Genomic DNA, 14826 nt, shown 5'->3' on the forward strand with positions numbered 1-14826 from the left:
GGGAATTTTTTTCTGAATTGCAGCCGGCTGGGTTCAGGCTTCCTGCCACCTGTTGCAGTGCGTATTAGGCTCCTGCAAGCTGCAGGATGTGTGTGTGTGAATCACTGTATTCCTTTTTTCTTCCTTGTCTCTTTTAAGGGCCCCCTCATCGTTACAGAAGAGCTTCACTCCCTTAGTTTTGAAACCCAGTTGTGCCAGCCTGGTTTGGTCATTGACCTCGAGGTGAGACTTCCGTGCTTCAGACACGGAAAACTTTATTTTTACATTTAACTGTTAGACGCAGTGTTTGTTCTCAATTTTTGTTTTAGACACATTTACTTAATTGCTAAAAAAAAGATGGTCTTTTTCAGCTAATACTACCTTGACATTAATTGAATGGTTCAGGAAGCTGGAGAGCTGAATTCACCTTGAGATGTCCTGTGTTGATTTTTTTATACAAAGCACGGAGACTTGTTTCTTAACTGAAAGATCTAACAAAAATAAACCATGAACAAAAGAACTTAGCTTTACGTTTTTAGTTTTCAAATATAAAATACGTGCAAATTTACAAGTAATCCCTTGGTTGGTTTTGAGCTTACACAGCAGTCTGAAGGTGATATTTCTGTGATTCTGATGATTTCAAGGTCTTTGTCATCTTTTAGACGACCTCTCTGCCCATCGTGGTGATCTCCAATGTCAGCCAGCTCCCGAGTGGCTGGGCCTCCATCCTGTGGTACAACATGCTGGTGACAGAACCCAGGGTATGGAAAACACGCCTGCTTTTGTATAGATGTTAACCGAAGACCCCAGGGTCTAGCTTCTGTGCATCTCAAAGAGTCCCTGAAGACCAGATGTTGAGAGAAAAGTGACATAACTGGAGTGACATCGTTAGGGATCTTGAGTAATTCTGGATTAGGGAAGCATGTATATGTATTAGAAATGAGAATTATGGTTTTCCTTCTATGTGAATAAGCTCAGGCAATAGATTTCTTACAACTTTTACTGGGGAAGAGCTCATTTATTGCTTTTATTTTTTAAAAATGTATACATCTGCTAAACAAGCAGGCTTCATTCATTTTTTTTTCTTTTACGCATGCTCCATTCTAAAGTGGATAGTCACTGTTGATTAATTATGGTTGATTCTTGTTATTCCTTGCGCTTACATTCTTTTTTTTTTTAATATAATTTATTGTCAAGTTAGCTAACATACAGTGTATACAGTGTGCTTCTGCCTTCGGGCATAGATTCATCACTTACATACAACACCCAGTGCTCCTCCCCAGAAGTGCCCTCTTCCATGCCCATCACCCATTTTCCCCTTTTCCCCCGATCCATCAACCCTCAGTTTGTTCTCTATATTTAAGAGTCTCTTATGGTATGCGCTTACATTCTTTAAAGTCACCGTGAACACTGAATTAGCAAATACTGAGCAATTGCTACTGAGCTGCTCAACGCATGGCCTTGTTGCTGTGTGTTTCCTGTTGAAAGACACCTTCCTAATATATTTGTTGGCTTATTAATATTGAACTCACGGCCAACAGCACTCTGACTCATGCCTGAACAAAGCTCCTCTAGCACACGTGTTTTCTCCATACAGGTGTATTGTGGCCATCTTGCAGTTAGAACAGCAGACAGCACTTCAGCACTATACTTGGGACCATTTTAAAAATGAAATTTTTAGAAACCAAAAAAACCCACAAAAAGGCAAAAAACATGGCACTAAATAGACCTCAAAAAGGACACTTGCTTATGGTATAAGAGCTGAAACAAGAAGGCAGTTGCTCTGTTTGATAAGTGTTGCTTTGTCTGACCTCTCCTGGAAACATACGTGTTGGGGACTCAAATCTTTCTACTCATTGATATGTCCACCCATTCACAAATGAGCCCAGAAGTGCCGTGAGTAATGATTCGGGGGTTAAAGTAACTTTGAATGAGTAGATTGAATTCACAGATGTGAATCTGCAAATAACAAGAATCAACTGTGTTTCTCTTCTGTGAAAACTGTGTGTCACAGAAACCAGAACTGAACTTTGAGACAGATCCATGTTTTAGTGCCTTGCTTATGACCACTGACCTTACCTTTTGGGTGTTTTCTCTCCAGAATCTGTCCTTCTTCCTGAACCCGCCCTGTGCACGATGGTCTCAGCTTTCAGAGGTGCTGAGTTGGCAGTTTTCTTCTGTCACCAAAAGAGGTCTCAATGTGGACCAGCTGAACATGCTGGGAGAGAAGCTACTTGGTATGAACTTTTTATATATATAAAAATTGAAATTTATAAAAATATCTCAATTTGTTCTTTTTCCCTCTTTGCTGTCTATTTTGTTCAAGATAGAAGAGTGTCAAAAAAAAAAAAAATGTGTGGGCTTTTCCAGCTGCAGCTTATTATAGCTAAATGAGAACTATAGCTCACCTTGGAAGGACGTATAGATCTGATAAAAGACTTAAATGAATCATTTCCTGATTATCTCATATTAACATTTCTGAGCAGGTTTCCTAAGGGAAATATTTTTGAATTACGTAAAATACATTAGTTGTGGCTAAAAGAAGTTCCTTGATAAGAAAGATGAAGTCTTATTAACCTTGGGGAGAAAAAAAGCCAAGTACCCAGCATGGTAAGAATAATAAGTAAGGTCCTGGGGCCACCCACCGCATAGCATACACCCAAGACTCTTGCCTCAGGTGGCCCAGGTACATGGAGACACTGTCCACATCAGGATGAAATCCTTGAGCAGCAGTTTTGCGTGATTGGCAGGATCCAGCCATGATAGATAATTCCCTTTCAGGAGCTAATATCATGAATTTATTAGTCTTCCACATAAGGCGATCCGAGACCTGCTAGTCTCAAGGTCAAATCTTGGATGAATGGGACTATCTGAACTATTTCTTTAAAAATCCATAGGCAGCTTTTTTCCAGATTTGCTTTCTGTACAGCAGAATTGTGTGTATTGCAAATACCAGTAGACTTCCTAACTACATAGCTCTCAGCAGGGCCTTCTCGTGGCCATGTAACTGTCACAGTGGGGTCTTACACTATTTAAGAAGATGTAAGAAATTACATTGCTCCATTTCCTTATTTGGTGTGAATTAAGACATACCATTTCTACCTATAAAGGCTTATTTGTGGTTCTCTGGAAAGAGAGGTGATGGGTTCACCACCTTGTACAGCCTTGGCTGCTTTAATTCATGTAGCTGGCAACCCCTAGGCTTCCTTCCCCCTCACTTCTCTCCCTTGACTTTTGATTTGCGTCAGCCTCCCGAGTCCATGTCCCATCTGGAGGAGGGCTGAGAGAAGTGCCAAATGATATCCAAGATAAGCTTGAAAAGCCAAGTGTCAGTTAAATAGATCACCTAGGGGTGATCTTGGTCTTAGTAAGAAGTTTGAGCGAGCTCTGGAGGACCACTGGGAGAGGAGCCTGCTGAGGAAGGAGGAGGCAGTGGGAGAGGATACTGCACTGAGAGGGACGACTGAGGCTTCTCCAGAAATCATAGTTGATTAGCATTAATGTGTCTGAGAATATCAACCACGTACATACAGTCTTCCTCTTTGGGGTGTTGGCTCTTTTCTCTGAAAGGAAATACAAGAGCTATCAGTGTAACCAAAGCTTCAGAATCAGTGTTTTGTTTCCTGAAACAGCTTATTTTTATTTGGCTAGGTCCTAATGCTGGCCCCGATGGTCTCATTCCGTGGACGAGGTTCTGTAAGGTGGGTGCCCTTGGGTCGTACCCTCTCTGAGTGCTCGCTCCCTGTTGAGGTTCTCGTAGTTTTTGCTGTGGTAGTGATTTAACTGTGTGCTTATTTTGGCATGTTTGTCTCTGGCCTATGGAACCCCTTGAGCAAGTTGTTTACTTTCCTTCAGTGGAGAAGGTCAGTCTCCACGTGTGAGTCGGACAGGAAGGGCCTGTGTGTGTGATAACGTTCTTTCATATCTGAAATGAGTCTTGTGTTTACTCACACGGATACCTTGCCTGGCAGCATTTTAGCCCCGTTCATGAGAAATGTGTGCTCTGTGCTGGCTTGCACAGCCTGATGGGCCAGATGAGTTTCCCCAACCCTGCTCAAGCGGAGGGACCAGTTGGAGGGAATAATCAGACCCCACTGGGGTCACCAGACGGTGCTGACAAGCTCAGGCTACTGCATTTTACTAGTACGAGGGCAGCTTTTGTTCTGCGTTCACCCTGGAGGTCATTCCCTGGCTGGTTCGCTGCAGTTTAGAGAGGGAAGCAGAGCCTGGCCCAGGAAATAGCCTGGTGTCTGCAAGCTGATAAGGGGAGGGGCGGCTCTGGAGGGGACAGCATTAGTTTTGGCAGCTGGGCAGGCTTTGCAAATTAAAATCCAATCTGATGGTGGGAAGAGGCCTGGTAAGTCACTATTTTGAATTTCCTTGTTCCTAATGTGTGCGTTTGTACACTTGCAGGAAAATATAAATGACAAAAATTTTCCTTTCTGGCTTTGGATTGAAAGCATCCTTGAACTCATTAAAAAACACCTGCTCTCTCTGTGGAATGATGGGTAAGGGCCACGGATAGATTTATTTTTGAAACCTATTTTTAGCACACACTTCCTTACTGTAAGGCTGAGACAGGCCTGACCTGGACAGACCTCATTATTTGACAAGACTGGAGTGCATCTCACAGAAATGAATGCTTCCAGGCCGTCCCTTCAGGGCTTCATGATAGTGGAACCTCATCAGATTAAATTTATGCATATGCATAGTATTATGCATATGTATTTTTAACATTTAATTAAAAACGTTTTAGTGCCATTCATGCGTTCACTCATTTAACAAAATTTCTTAAGTACTTATGTAGTATATTGCCCTTAGGAAAGAAGAAAAACTTTTTTAACTTGGTGAGTTGTTTTTATCTAACTTATTCCAGGGTCAGTTGATGCTTCAACAAAGGCTTTAACTTGGTCAGAAGTGCTAGAACATAGAAATATATTGTTTGAATTTTTCTCTCCAGTATATAAGATGCAGAAATTCAGACATTTTCATGGCCTGTAAAAATCATCAAGTGAAAAAAAGGTCATCAGATAAACATAAAAGGCTCATTAATCCAGCAAATATTTATTGATCATCTGTAGCATCCTATTGGCACTGTGTTAATGATTTTTTTAGACTTAAGCATACAAGTATCTAAGTGAAATACATCCCCAAGTGTCAATTAAATAGGTTTTAAAACATCTAAAATACACATTTTTATCCTATGTTCTTTTGTCAAGTTTCAGTAATCTAGTTCACTTGTAAGTTGGCATGAAAATTCAAAACCTGGCCGAATTTCAGAGTACTTCCTCAATCTGTTTGCACACCCAGGTGTATCGTGGGCTTTATCAGCAAGGAGCGAGAGCGTGCCCTGCTGAAGGATCAGCAGCCAGGGACGTTCCTGCTGCGGTTCAGTGAGAGCTGCCGGGAAGGGGCCATCACGTTCACGTGGGTGGAGCGGTCCCAGAACGGAGGGGGTAAGTGAGGGCCTATACCTCCATTAGCACCATGCGCATCAAAGTCCTTCCTCATCGCTGCAAATCAACTTGTACAAATAATGAGCTTTTGACATAAAATTACAGATCCTACACTTACCCCCAACTGAGCCTCCCAGATAGGATTTAATACATTGCCATGAATATTTGTGATTCACTGCCTGGGACATACTGTGGAAATGATGGCTTTTAAAAGACAAGGCCAGGAGTGCCTGGGTGGCTCAGTCGATTAAGTGTCCGACTTCGGCTCAGGTCATGATCTCGTAGCTAGTGAGTTCGAGTCCTGCATTGGGCTCTGTGCTAACAGCTCACAGCCTGGAGCCTGCTTTGGATTCTGTGTCTCCCTCTCTCTCTGCCCCTCCCCTGCTTGCTCTCTCTCTGTCAAAAATGAATAAACATTTTTTTTTTTAAATAATAAATAAAAGACCGGGCCAGGTTCTTCTCTTTTCGTCAGGGTTGTTATCTGTAGATGAAGGATGTGAGTCAGCATGGCTGGCAACCAGTTTTGGGAGGAAACCCACTTTGTACAGGCACATGCTTCCAGACTCGCTGTGGGGGATCCCATGTGGGAGCACACCTGCAGGCAGGCTCTGTGAGGGGTCCTGGGGACTGGTACAGCCCTCCACTCTGCCTTCAAACAGAGCAAGTGCAAGTTCGTCTTTGCTCTGCCTTGGGTTTCTGTGGCTAAAAGGCCCCGAACACCTTCGCGTTATGGAACGGGTTTCTGGGGAGGAGGCTGAACAGCAGAGATGGAGAATGACAGAGATAAAATGGTTCCTTTTCTCAGTTGCTTATAGTTTGCTGTATTTGAGGGACTGGAGGAAAAACTGATTTGTTCCAATGACTCTTCTGCTATCTGGTGGAAGGATGCAACAAGATGGGATACTTTTCTTGTTCTGTTTTGTTTTTTTTTTTTTTTCTCCAAATAAAAATACAGGAAAGCTGGGGTTAGGGCACAGTGTAGGCAGTAGACATTAGAAGCTGCTTTTTCACCTTGTCTGCAGGTAGTGCCTTTCCTCAGCTGACTGAGGGATGGAACTAGCAAAGCAGGCATGGAGGAGGACATCCTTGGCAACCAGAAAGCCTAAGCAGGCCAGCACCAGCTAGCGAGCTTTAGGGTGCCCGCGTAGTCTGAAGTTGTAGAACAGAGTCCCCATAGCACCTGACCAGCAGCCCCTGGAATGTGTGCACCCAGAAGCGAGCTTCTGGATCAGTTAGGAAGCAGGATTCAAATGAAGTCTGCGAATAAGTCCACGAGTGAATTAAACTGGTTTATTACAGTAAGGATTGGAAGAAAAAGTAGTAAATAGGGTCTTTTTTTTATTTGTTTGTTTAAAAAGTTGTTTTCCACGTATTGGCATCATTTATTTCAATAAAAAATTTCATTTTCCGGTCTGAAAAGAAAAACAACCAGAAAGTGAGATTGTTTTTTATTAACCTACTCTGTGACTTGAGCCAAGGTGGCCAAATTAGTATTTATTTTTCTGCCTGTGGTTGGATGCATCATGAAATATTCAGGCTGCTAAAGATGTTTAATAATCCTCTCCTTGCCAGGTTTACAAATCTCACCAAATGATGACAAATGCAGTGTTGTTGCATTACTAGCAAGTAAATGGCTGCCTTTATTTTTTCTGTTTCTAAGAAAGGATTATAATTTAGAAGTAGAGGGGCGTACTGTATTGTAAATCCTCTACTGTGCTTAGTTCTAACCAGGTTCACTCAAATCCACAAACTCTGCAATGTGTTGTTTCTGTCCTCTAGTGTTTTGGGATAGTCCGTGGGACTCACTGAGCTCTTCTTTTCAGAACCTTACTTCCACGCAGTGGAACCCTACACGAAGAAAGAACTTTCTGCTGTTACTTTCCCCGATATTATTCGCAATTACAAAGTCATGGCTGCTGAAAATATTCCAGAGAATCCCCTGAAGTATCTGTATCCAAATATTGATAAGGACCATGCCTTTGGGAAATACTACTCCAGGCCAAAGGAAGGTATGTGGGGAAAGCATGTAATCATTGCCCTGATGAGCAATAGCACAGTTCAGTCATTCCTGGTGCTTATGTTCTCATTTTATTGTTAGTCCAAAGGTTTGCTAGAGACAGGGTTTAATAACACACACTGCTCTTACCTTCCTGTAAGTACACGGTGCCTGCATAGACTTCACCCACGCCCTGTCATTAACCCAGAACTTTCTTTTGAATCGCTGCAAGCAGGCTTTCCAAAGATGGTATAAACCCAGCATAGTTGAAACATGTTATTCGGCCTGATACGGATAGTAAGAAATGAACAAATAACGTCTTATTTTAAGGGGTGTTGAAAAAGTCCATTTTGGTCTTGTGTATTTGTTACACTGTTACCTTTTCTACATGGAAAGAGGTGAATGGCAGGAACACCATGGCCAACTCGTTTATTACCAGCCTGTTCCTGTAAAATTAGGGCGCTAAGGCCCAGGAGAAGGAAAACAGTTCATTCAAGGTAATCCAGTTAATCTATTAGATCGTATTATTTCTAGTGATTATTGTCAAGAGCACACCTAGGCTTAGAACACAGGTCGCCTTCTTCTCCATCTTCACTGAATTGCATTTCAGAACGTTCAAGTTAGACTGATCTGGTTTGGAACACGCCAACAAATTTTATTACATTTTAGAAGCCGGCATCTCAATATTAGCGCAATTGCTTTGGGAAGAAGACGCCCCCAGCTTCACCTTGACAGCTGTGTGTATCACACCAGCCAGGCCAGGACCAGAACACCAGACAGAACTTCACACGTCTGGGGCTCCAACTCCTGCAGGATGTCAAGCCTGGGAAGGAGAAACCTCTCAGCTTGACTTCTGTACCGAGCTCCCCTCCCTTCCCTTTGACTTGCTCCTACGTTCCCCCCAGGATTTCAGGTGACCCGGGCAGGGAAGTCACAACCCCTTAAAGTTATGGCCCTCTAACCTGACCGTCAAGAAAAATGGTAAAACTTTCATGAAAGAATGTTGACCATCTGTTGTTGTGTGAGGTCTGCTAACGGAAAGCTGTACCCGATGTGTTTGCTTCCAGCTCCAGAACCAATGGAACTTGATGGCCCTAAAGGAACTGGATACATCAAGACTGAATTGATTTCTGTGTCTGAAGTGTAAGTGAACACAGAAGAGTACCATGTTTAAACACCTCAATCCAGCCCTGCTCCTGGCTGGGGCCTGGTGAAGATGCCTGTACTTTGCTTTTTCGTTGTAATTGCTGCTGCTGCCGCCACGGTCGGACTTGTTGGAAAGATCCTAAATAGAGATCCCGGTGTCACTGCCTATCAGAATTAAACTGCCTTTATAAACAAACAAAAAAAGAAAAGAAAAGAAAACCACCCAAGGTTGTTTTTAAGGTTTATAAGTTCCCTCCAAACTGATACTTTGAAAAAGTATAAATAAAATGAACAAAAATTGATCAGAGTGGGAAAGTAGTTTTTTTCAATTGAGGAAAGGCCAAAGTGATGATTGAGATACACTTTTTCCGCTTGCTTTTATTTTGTTGTTTCATTTTGTAAAAGGTAGAAAAAAATTTGGAAAAGTCATTGTCAGTTATTTGGCCTGCAGCACTGTCTTGGGGTGAATGGATGTAGCCTTCATGTAAAAACACTCTGGAGCAGCTTTATCTGCATACAAACCTCAAGGTAGGGATGAGGGACTCCCCAGACATTTCTCTGGTGCCTCTGGGGCCATGGGCCGCCCCGAGGCATCATCCTCTCACGGTGACACCCCGCACACGCTCCCACACAGGTCCAACCAGGCAGAAGCGGCACAGGGTCCAGTCTGGCTATTTCCCACTCACATCTCTATAGAGTCCCGTACGTTTCCCAAGGGGCTGGGCTGGGGACGCGAACCTCCCGCGATCCGTGCTTTTCCCGACGTACCGTCCGAGTGTATGCACTCAGCTGAACTGAAGGTGTCCAGTGATGATTCCGTCGCAGGCCGAGGACGAGGTGTCCCGGTGTGCCTCTAGACGTTAACATCTCCTTCTCCTTTCTCCCTGTTTTAGTCATCCTTCTCGACTTCAGACCACAGACAACCTTCTCCCCATGTCTCCTGAGGAGTTTGACGAGGTGTCTCGGATAGTGGGTCCTGTAGAATTCGACACTATGGTGAGTACCCGCGAGGGTGTTCTCCGCGCTTGCGGACCGCGTGCTCTGTGAGGCAGGGAGGGCGCCCGCAGACCCCCGGCTTGTCCGCAGCATGCTGGAAGGAGCCTCTGCCAGCCAGGGTGCTTTCTAGATCCACGTGACGCGTCGGAGCCTGGTGTGCTTACACGGGCCACGTGGTCCCCGGGAGCCTTGTTCCCGGTGCTCTCTGCCCTTCCGAGAACCAAATGGCATCTCAGATATTTAAAAGTTCCCCTTCTGCCCTTCCAAGTTGTCCTTGTAAAGTTCTTCATATATTAAGGAGCTAAGACTTCTCTGGTAAGAAACCGTTTTCCTCCGGCCTGTTACTTCAGTGCCGTGTCTGGGTAAAGAAGTGCCGTTTTTCTTAAGGGAGAGGACTGGCCCTTGGTGGCTACGATAATGACAGACGCCTCGCCAGCAGCGATGAAATGGCTTCACCTGCTTCACACTTGAGAGCTAATCTGTACGGCTCGCCCCTGCCAGGAGTAGACGGTTCCAGGAGTGACCAGAGTTATGAGTGCCGTGACCACAATAGGAACAGGGCTGTCCACAACAGAGAGGATCTCCCTCTGGGAGAGTGTTTCAGTAAATCAAATAGTATTGTTTGCCTGTCAGACTGAAATCCTTCCTCCTGAAGTCTTTTTTCAGTTGGCTGGAATTTTGCTGATGGTGTTTAATTTTAAGCTCTTTCCCACATAAAGCGATTCCAGTGTGTTTTTAAACATGTGTTTAATCCTTTAAAAAACTCCTCTCTGACTTATTGCTATCATTTCTTCATCACTGCGTACCTGGGGCCTGCATAGACCGTGTGCTCAGTAACAAGGGAAGGGGTCAGGGAAGGCAAAGGAGAGCGGGGCAGAGGGGCCGCTGTTCAGATGCCCAGGGTCATTCAGCCACGCGTTCAGGGAATGTGTGTGTGTGACCGTAGCACCTGTTTGGAGTCAAGTTTCTGGAATGTAACTTTTTTCTTGGTCCTTTTTTCTCACCTGAAGAAGCACGGGATAAAATCTTCAGGGACTGTAATTTCTTACACCTTCCTGGTTGTTGAGAATGACAGAAAGTCACTTCTGTTCCTGTTGGCATGTGTAAAATGAACCTTTTATATGTGCGAGGATGCACCCTCTGTTAGAAGGTATCCCCCGACTCTGCTAAAAAGTGCCTTATGAGCCTGACACAGAAATGGAACAATATGTATAAAGCCCTGTTCCAAGGATGTACCATCTGTTGGTGGCACCACAAAATGGCAGATCTTCTTTTGCACCTTCTTTGTTGTTCCTATGCAAGTTACATTATCATCGTGACCATCATTAATAGGTGACACTTACTAAGCACTTACTGTGTACCGGGCACTCCACAGGTAGGAACTTATTCAGACTTCACAGCCACCTTCCGAGTTAGGTGTTATTGTTATTCTCACTTTTACAGTGTGGTAAAGAGCCACCCCACTCCCCAAAACTGTATAACTTGACTAAGATCAAACAGCTAGTGAATGATGGCATGAATATTTGAATCCACCCAATGTGTCTCTAGTGTGCATGCTCTTGTCCACTCTCCTGGAATGCCTCCCAGAAAAAGCAGAGCTTTGTTTCATTCAAAACATCCGCCATAGAGAAGCTGTTTGCACAGGACTGAGTAGGTTTTGGGTGAGAGGCCTGTGTGTGGGATTTGGAAGTCAGAGCTCCGACTCTGTCATCACCATTATTCCCCTTGACTAATCCAGTCAGTTGGTTGCCCCACTCTGTTCAAGCAGTGTGTTAGTTGCCCCACTCTGTTCAAGCAGTGTGACTGCTTTCTCTCTGCTCTTGGAATGATACTGTCAGAGCAATTTAAATACTCTCAATAAATGCCAGGAAATGGTTTTATGGTTTCTGGATGACCCCCCCATGGCCATTCCATGCCATTCCAGATGATTTCCTTCATTCCATTTGTAGGGGGAAATAAACCTATTTTATGCGCGTGCACGCGCGCACGCACACACACACACACACACACACACACACACCTCCAGCCTAAATCTTTAGAAGACCAAAAGAACTAGAAGAGGCTATAATATGGCCATGGCACTGGCTAGACAAAATAAGAATTGGATTACTCTCCAAATTTTGTCTCACATCATCTGTCCTCAACCGTGGCCACGATTTCCATTCAGCGTCTCCTGGCGTGAGGGCAGATGCTCCGAAATGGAGCTCCCTCTCTGAGAGCTGGCTCTTTCCGCCACGTCTGGAGGCGGCAGCTCTGGACTATGATCAGGAACAGGAGCGGTGCAGGCTCCGGAGGAAATTGTCCAAGAGAGACAGAGCACCAGTGTTTTCTGCAGGATGACTTATTTGTTTAGTCTGGATTTCCCGTACAATAAACTTTTTCCTCTGGGACTACATGAGAAACAGTCTACTCTCCTAGAGGCCTCTGGTCAAAGCTGACAAGTACAACAGGAACATTGGTTAATCATCTGCTATTTCCCATCTACCACACTAGGTATTGCACATGTTACCTGATTTATTCCTCCCAGCGTACCTTTATGCTTAACAGTTTAGTCTTGTGGGTTTTTTTTAACGTTTATTTATTTTTGAGAGAATAGAGAGAGGGAGAGAGAAAGAGAGAGAGTAGGGGAGGGGCAGAGAGAGAGGGACACAGAATCCAAAGCAGGCTCCGGGCTCTGAGCTGTCAGCACAGAGCCCCACATGGGGCTTGAACCATGAGATCGTGACCTGAGCCGAGGTCAGATGCTTAACCGGCTGAGCCACCCAGGCGCCCCTAGTCCTGTGTTTCTGTTGGTATTCTGGGCCCCACATGATTTCCTGGTGTTGGGTGGCGTGGCTGTTGTAGAACGTTCAGCAGCATCCCTGGCCTCTACCCACTAGTTGTGGGTCATGACACACCCAGTCGTGACCATCATGAATGTCTTCAGACATTGCCAGAAGACAGAGTCATCCCCAGCGGAGAGTGCCTGGTCTAAGGGGAGAGCCCAGCATGGAGCTGAGATGGAAGTCAGTGGCAGGCTGGTGTTCTTTGGGCGAGCAGCATACTGACTACAGGGGCCCCATTCAGTGCAGCTGGCCAGGCGGCACTGGCGGAAGAGGCGAAGGGACTCCTAATAATTCTGCTTCTCTAGTGTGTGCCTGAAAGACATTCATTTATCATTCCTACTGCGTGGCCTTTAAGGAGATTCACCACCTCCCCCACATCCCGTCCTCCCTCTGGCATAGCGCGCAGCATTGCCTCACCCGTTTTTACACGAGCAGATTTGCCACGTTGCTCTGCCCCCAGACTTGCACAACAGCAGAAAGCTTTATGTGGCCTGGACGAACTGACAGAATTAAGCCGGCAGGCTGCAGAGGAATAATCCATCAGCTTAGATAAAAAAGGTCTCGATTAGTCCAGGAAAAAGGGTGGATAGCACATGCTGAAGGCCCTCTAATTCCATGGTGGTTATTTGCTGTTCAAAGTGTTTTCCTGCTTGCTACCCCACTGTAGAACAGACAAGGGGTGTTAAATAAATGAATCTGCATTTCATGAGAGCGGTGTAATAAACTTAACCACATTTTATCTTTTCACAGATGAATGCAGTATAGACCATGAATTTTTCTCATCTTCTCTGGCGACATTTTTCCTTCCCATCTGTGATTCCCTCCTGCTACTCTGTTCCTTCACATCCTGTGTTTCTAGGGAAATGAAACAAAGGTGAACAAATTTGCTGCAACCTGTTGATAGCAAGTGGATTTTTCCCTAATTCACAAACGTCTGTTACTCTGAAGGGCTTCATGCATCTTATGAAAGGTAAAATTGAAAGGCCCTCCCCATAGAGTGGGTTTTAGAAATGAAAAATATCCAGATAACACTGAAAACATGAGGACTAGAATGAGAATCCTTTGGGAAAAGGCGGGGTGGGGTGGCTTAGTAGCATTTAGTAAATGCTGTGCACAAAGTCCATGCCCAGCTGTTACAGGTTGTTGGATAGATCACATGGTCATATAGGGAACTTCTTGATGTAGGATTGGCACACTCCTGTTCTGGAGAACTCTTATTTGTTCCCTCTGCTTTAAATATGGCTGGACGTTTTCCATTGGTTTTCCTATGGAATAGTTCAAAGCTAAGTTGAATAGAAGTACATAAACTGTTTACCAAAGGTAGCCATCCTGTATCTAGAGGCAGGGATACAAGCTGTGTTCTTCCACACTAGCCATTTAAAGCTAAAAGCAAATTCTCTCTCTTGGGAGAATTTGCTTTTCTGTTTGTTATGGCATGATGTTACTGGCTAGTATCAGTAGAAGGAAATATATTTTCCAAATTCATAAGTGGTTTTTTTCTGTTTAAACCTTAATATCCAAAGCTGCCTATCTCCTGCCTTTATCATGGTCCCTAGTAAATGAAATTGTCTTCCCACTTCTATTCAAGGGAGCCAGGCTGTTAACAACAGCTCTCTCAAGGCAAAATCCTGTTTTTATGCAAAAAGTTGAAGTTAAGACCAACTCAGAAATTTAATTCATGTTTCTTAAATGGGTTAATTTGTCTTTATTGTTATTAGTTGGTATTTAGTCTTAGGCATAAACTTTTCAAATCTGGAAGAAAAAATAGTAATTGACAAATAATTAACCAGAGATAATATGAGAATCAAATCATTTGAAAACTCGTCCTGTATAACTGCATTGAGAATTGCATGTTTTTCACTGATAAATGTGTGTCTCTGACAAATACATTTGCAAATGGTTCCATTATCTCTCCTGTGCTTTTTCTAGACTGCTTTCTGATGTTTTGTGAAGTGTGTTTTGTCATTTACCGTCTTCCTTCACCTGCACTGACATGGGTCAGTGGTTGAGCAGGGCGGGTCTGACAGGCTCCTCCAGATAACTCTCACACACTGCTGGCTTTGTAGCCGGGCCCTCATTTCCCCCGCTGTCACCACCACAGTTACACTGTTGTGTGAAAATGCCATATTGTTCTGGGGGGGGACGAAGTTTCTTGAAGTCTATTTTTAAAATTAAAACCAAAGTTCACGTATTGCGTTTAATACGATATGCACATGGGGCTTTCCTCCTCTCGGTTGTTACATAAGACCCACATGAGTCTGGCTGGCTTTGCATGGACTTTTTAAATTGAAATGAGGAAGGAACACAGAAGAGCACATTAACAAAGGTATTTTTCTAATTGTTGGCATTTAACTGTTTGGTATATTTTTGCCCTTGGAGAACAACCTGGCACGGTTTCATTTTACTGCGCCAGCCCAGAGGTTTTGTT

The 14826-nt window shown here is 44.1% G+C and overlaps 1 protein-coding gene across 1 annotated transcript in view; it reads left to right on the forward strand.

Annotated features, from left to right (window-relative positions):
- STAT1 (signal transducer and activator of transcription 1) overlaps positions 1 to 13960 on the forward strand; it is a 41605-nt gene extending 27645 nt beyond the window's left edge. The window contains exons 16-25 of the mRNA XM_049615294.1: positions 139 to 222; positions 642 to 740; positions 2081 to 2216; positions 3631 to 3680; positions 4393 to 4487; positions 5290 to 5435; positions 7259 to 7444; positions 8499 to 8574; positions 9471 to 9573; positions 13149 to 13960. Coding sequence (XP_049471251.1) covers positions 139 to 222; positions 642 to 740; positions 2081 to 2216; positions 3631 to 3680; positions 4393 to 4487; positions 5290 to 5435; positions 7259 to 7444; positions 8499 to 8574; positions 9471 to 9573; positions 13149 to 13163 — 990 coding nt within the window. The 3' untranslated portion in view covers positions 13164 to 13960. The remainder of the gene's footprint in view (positions 1 to 138; positions 223 to 641; positions 741 to 2080; positions 2217 to 3630; positions 3681 to 4392; positions 4488 to 5289; positions 5436 to 7258; positions 7445 to 8498; positions 8575 to 9470; positions 9574 to 13148) is intronic.
- The last annotated feature ends 866 nt before the right edge of the window (positions 13961 to 14826 follow it).

The sequence above is a fragment of the Panthera uncia genome (genome assembly GCF_023721935.1).
Source record: "Panthera uncia isolate 11264 chromosome C1 unlocalized genomic scaffold, Puncia_PCG_1.0 HiC_scaffold_3, whole genome shotgun sequence".
In the NCBI taxonomy this organism is placed as follows: domain Eukaryota; kingdom Metazoa; phylum Chordata; class Mammalia; order Carnivora; family Felidae; genus Panthera; species Panthera uncia.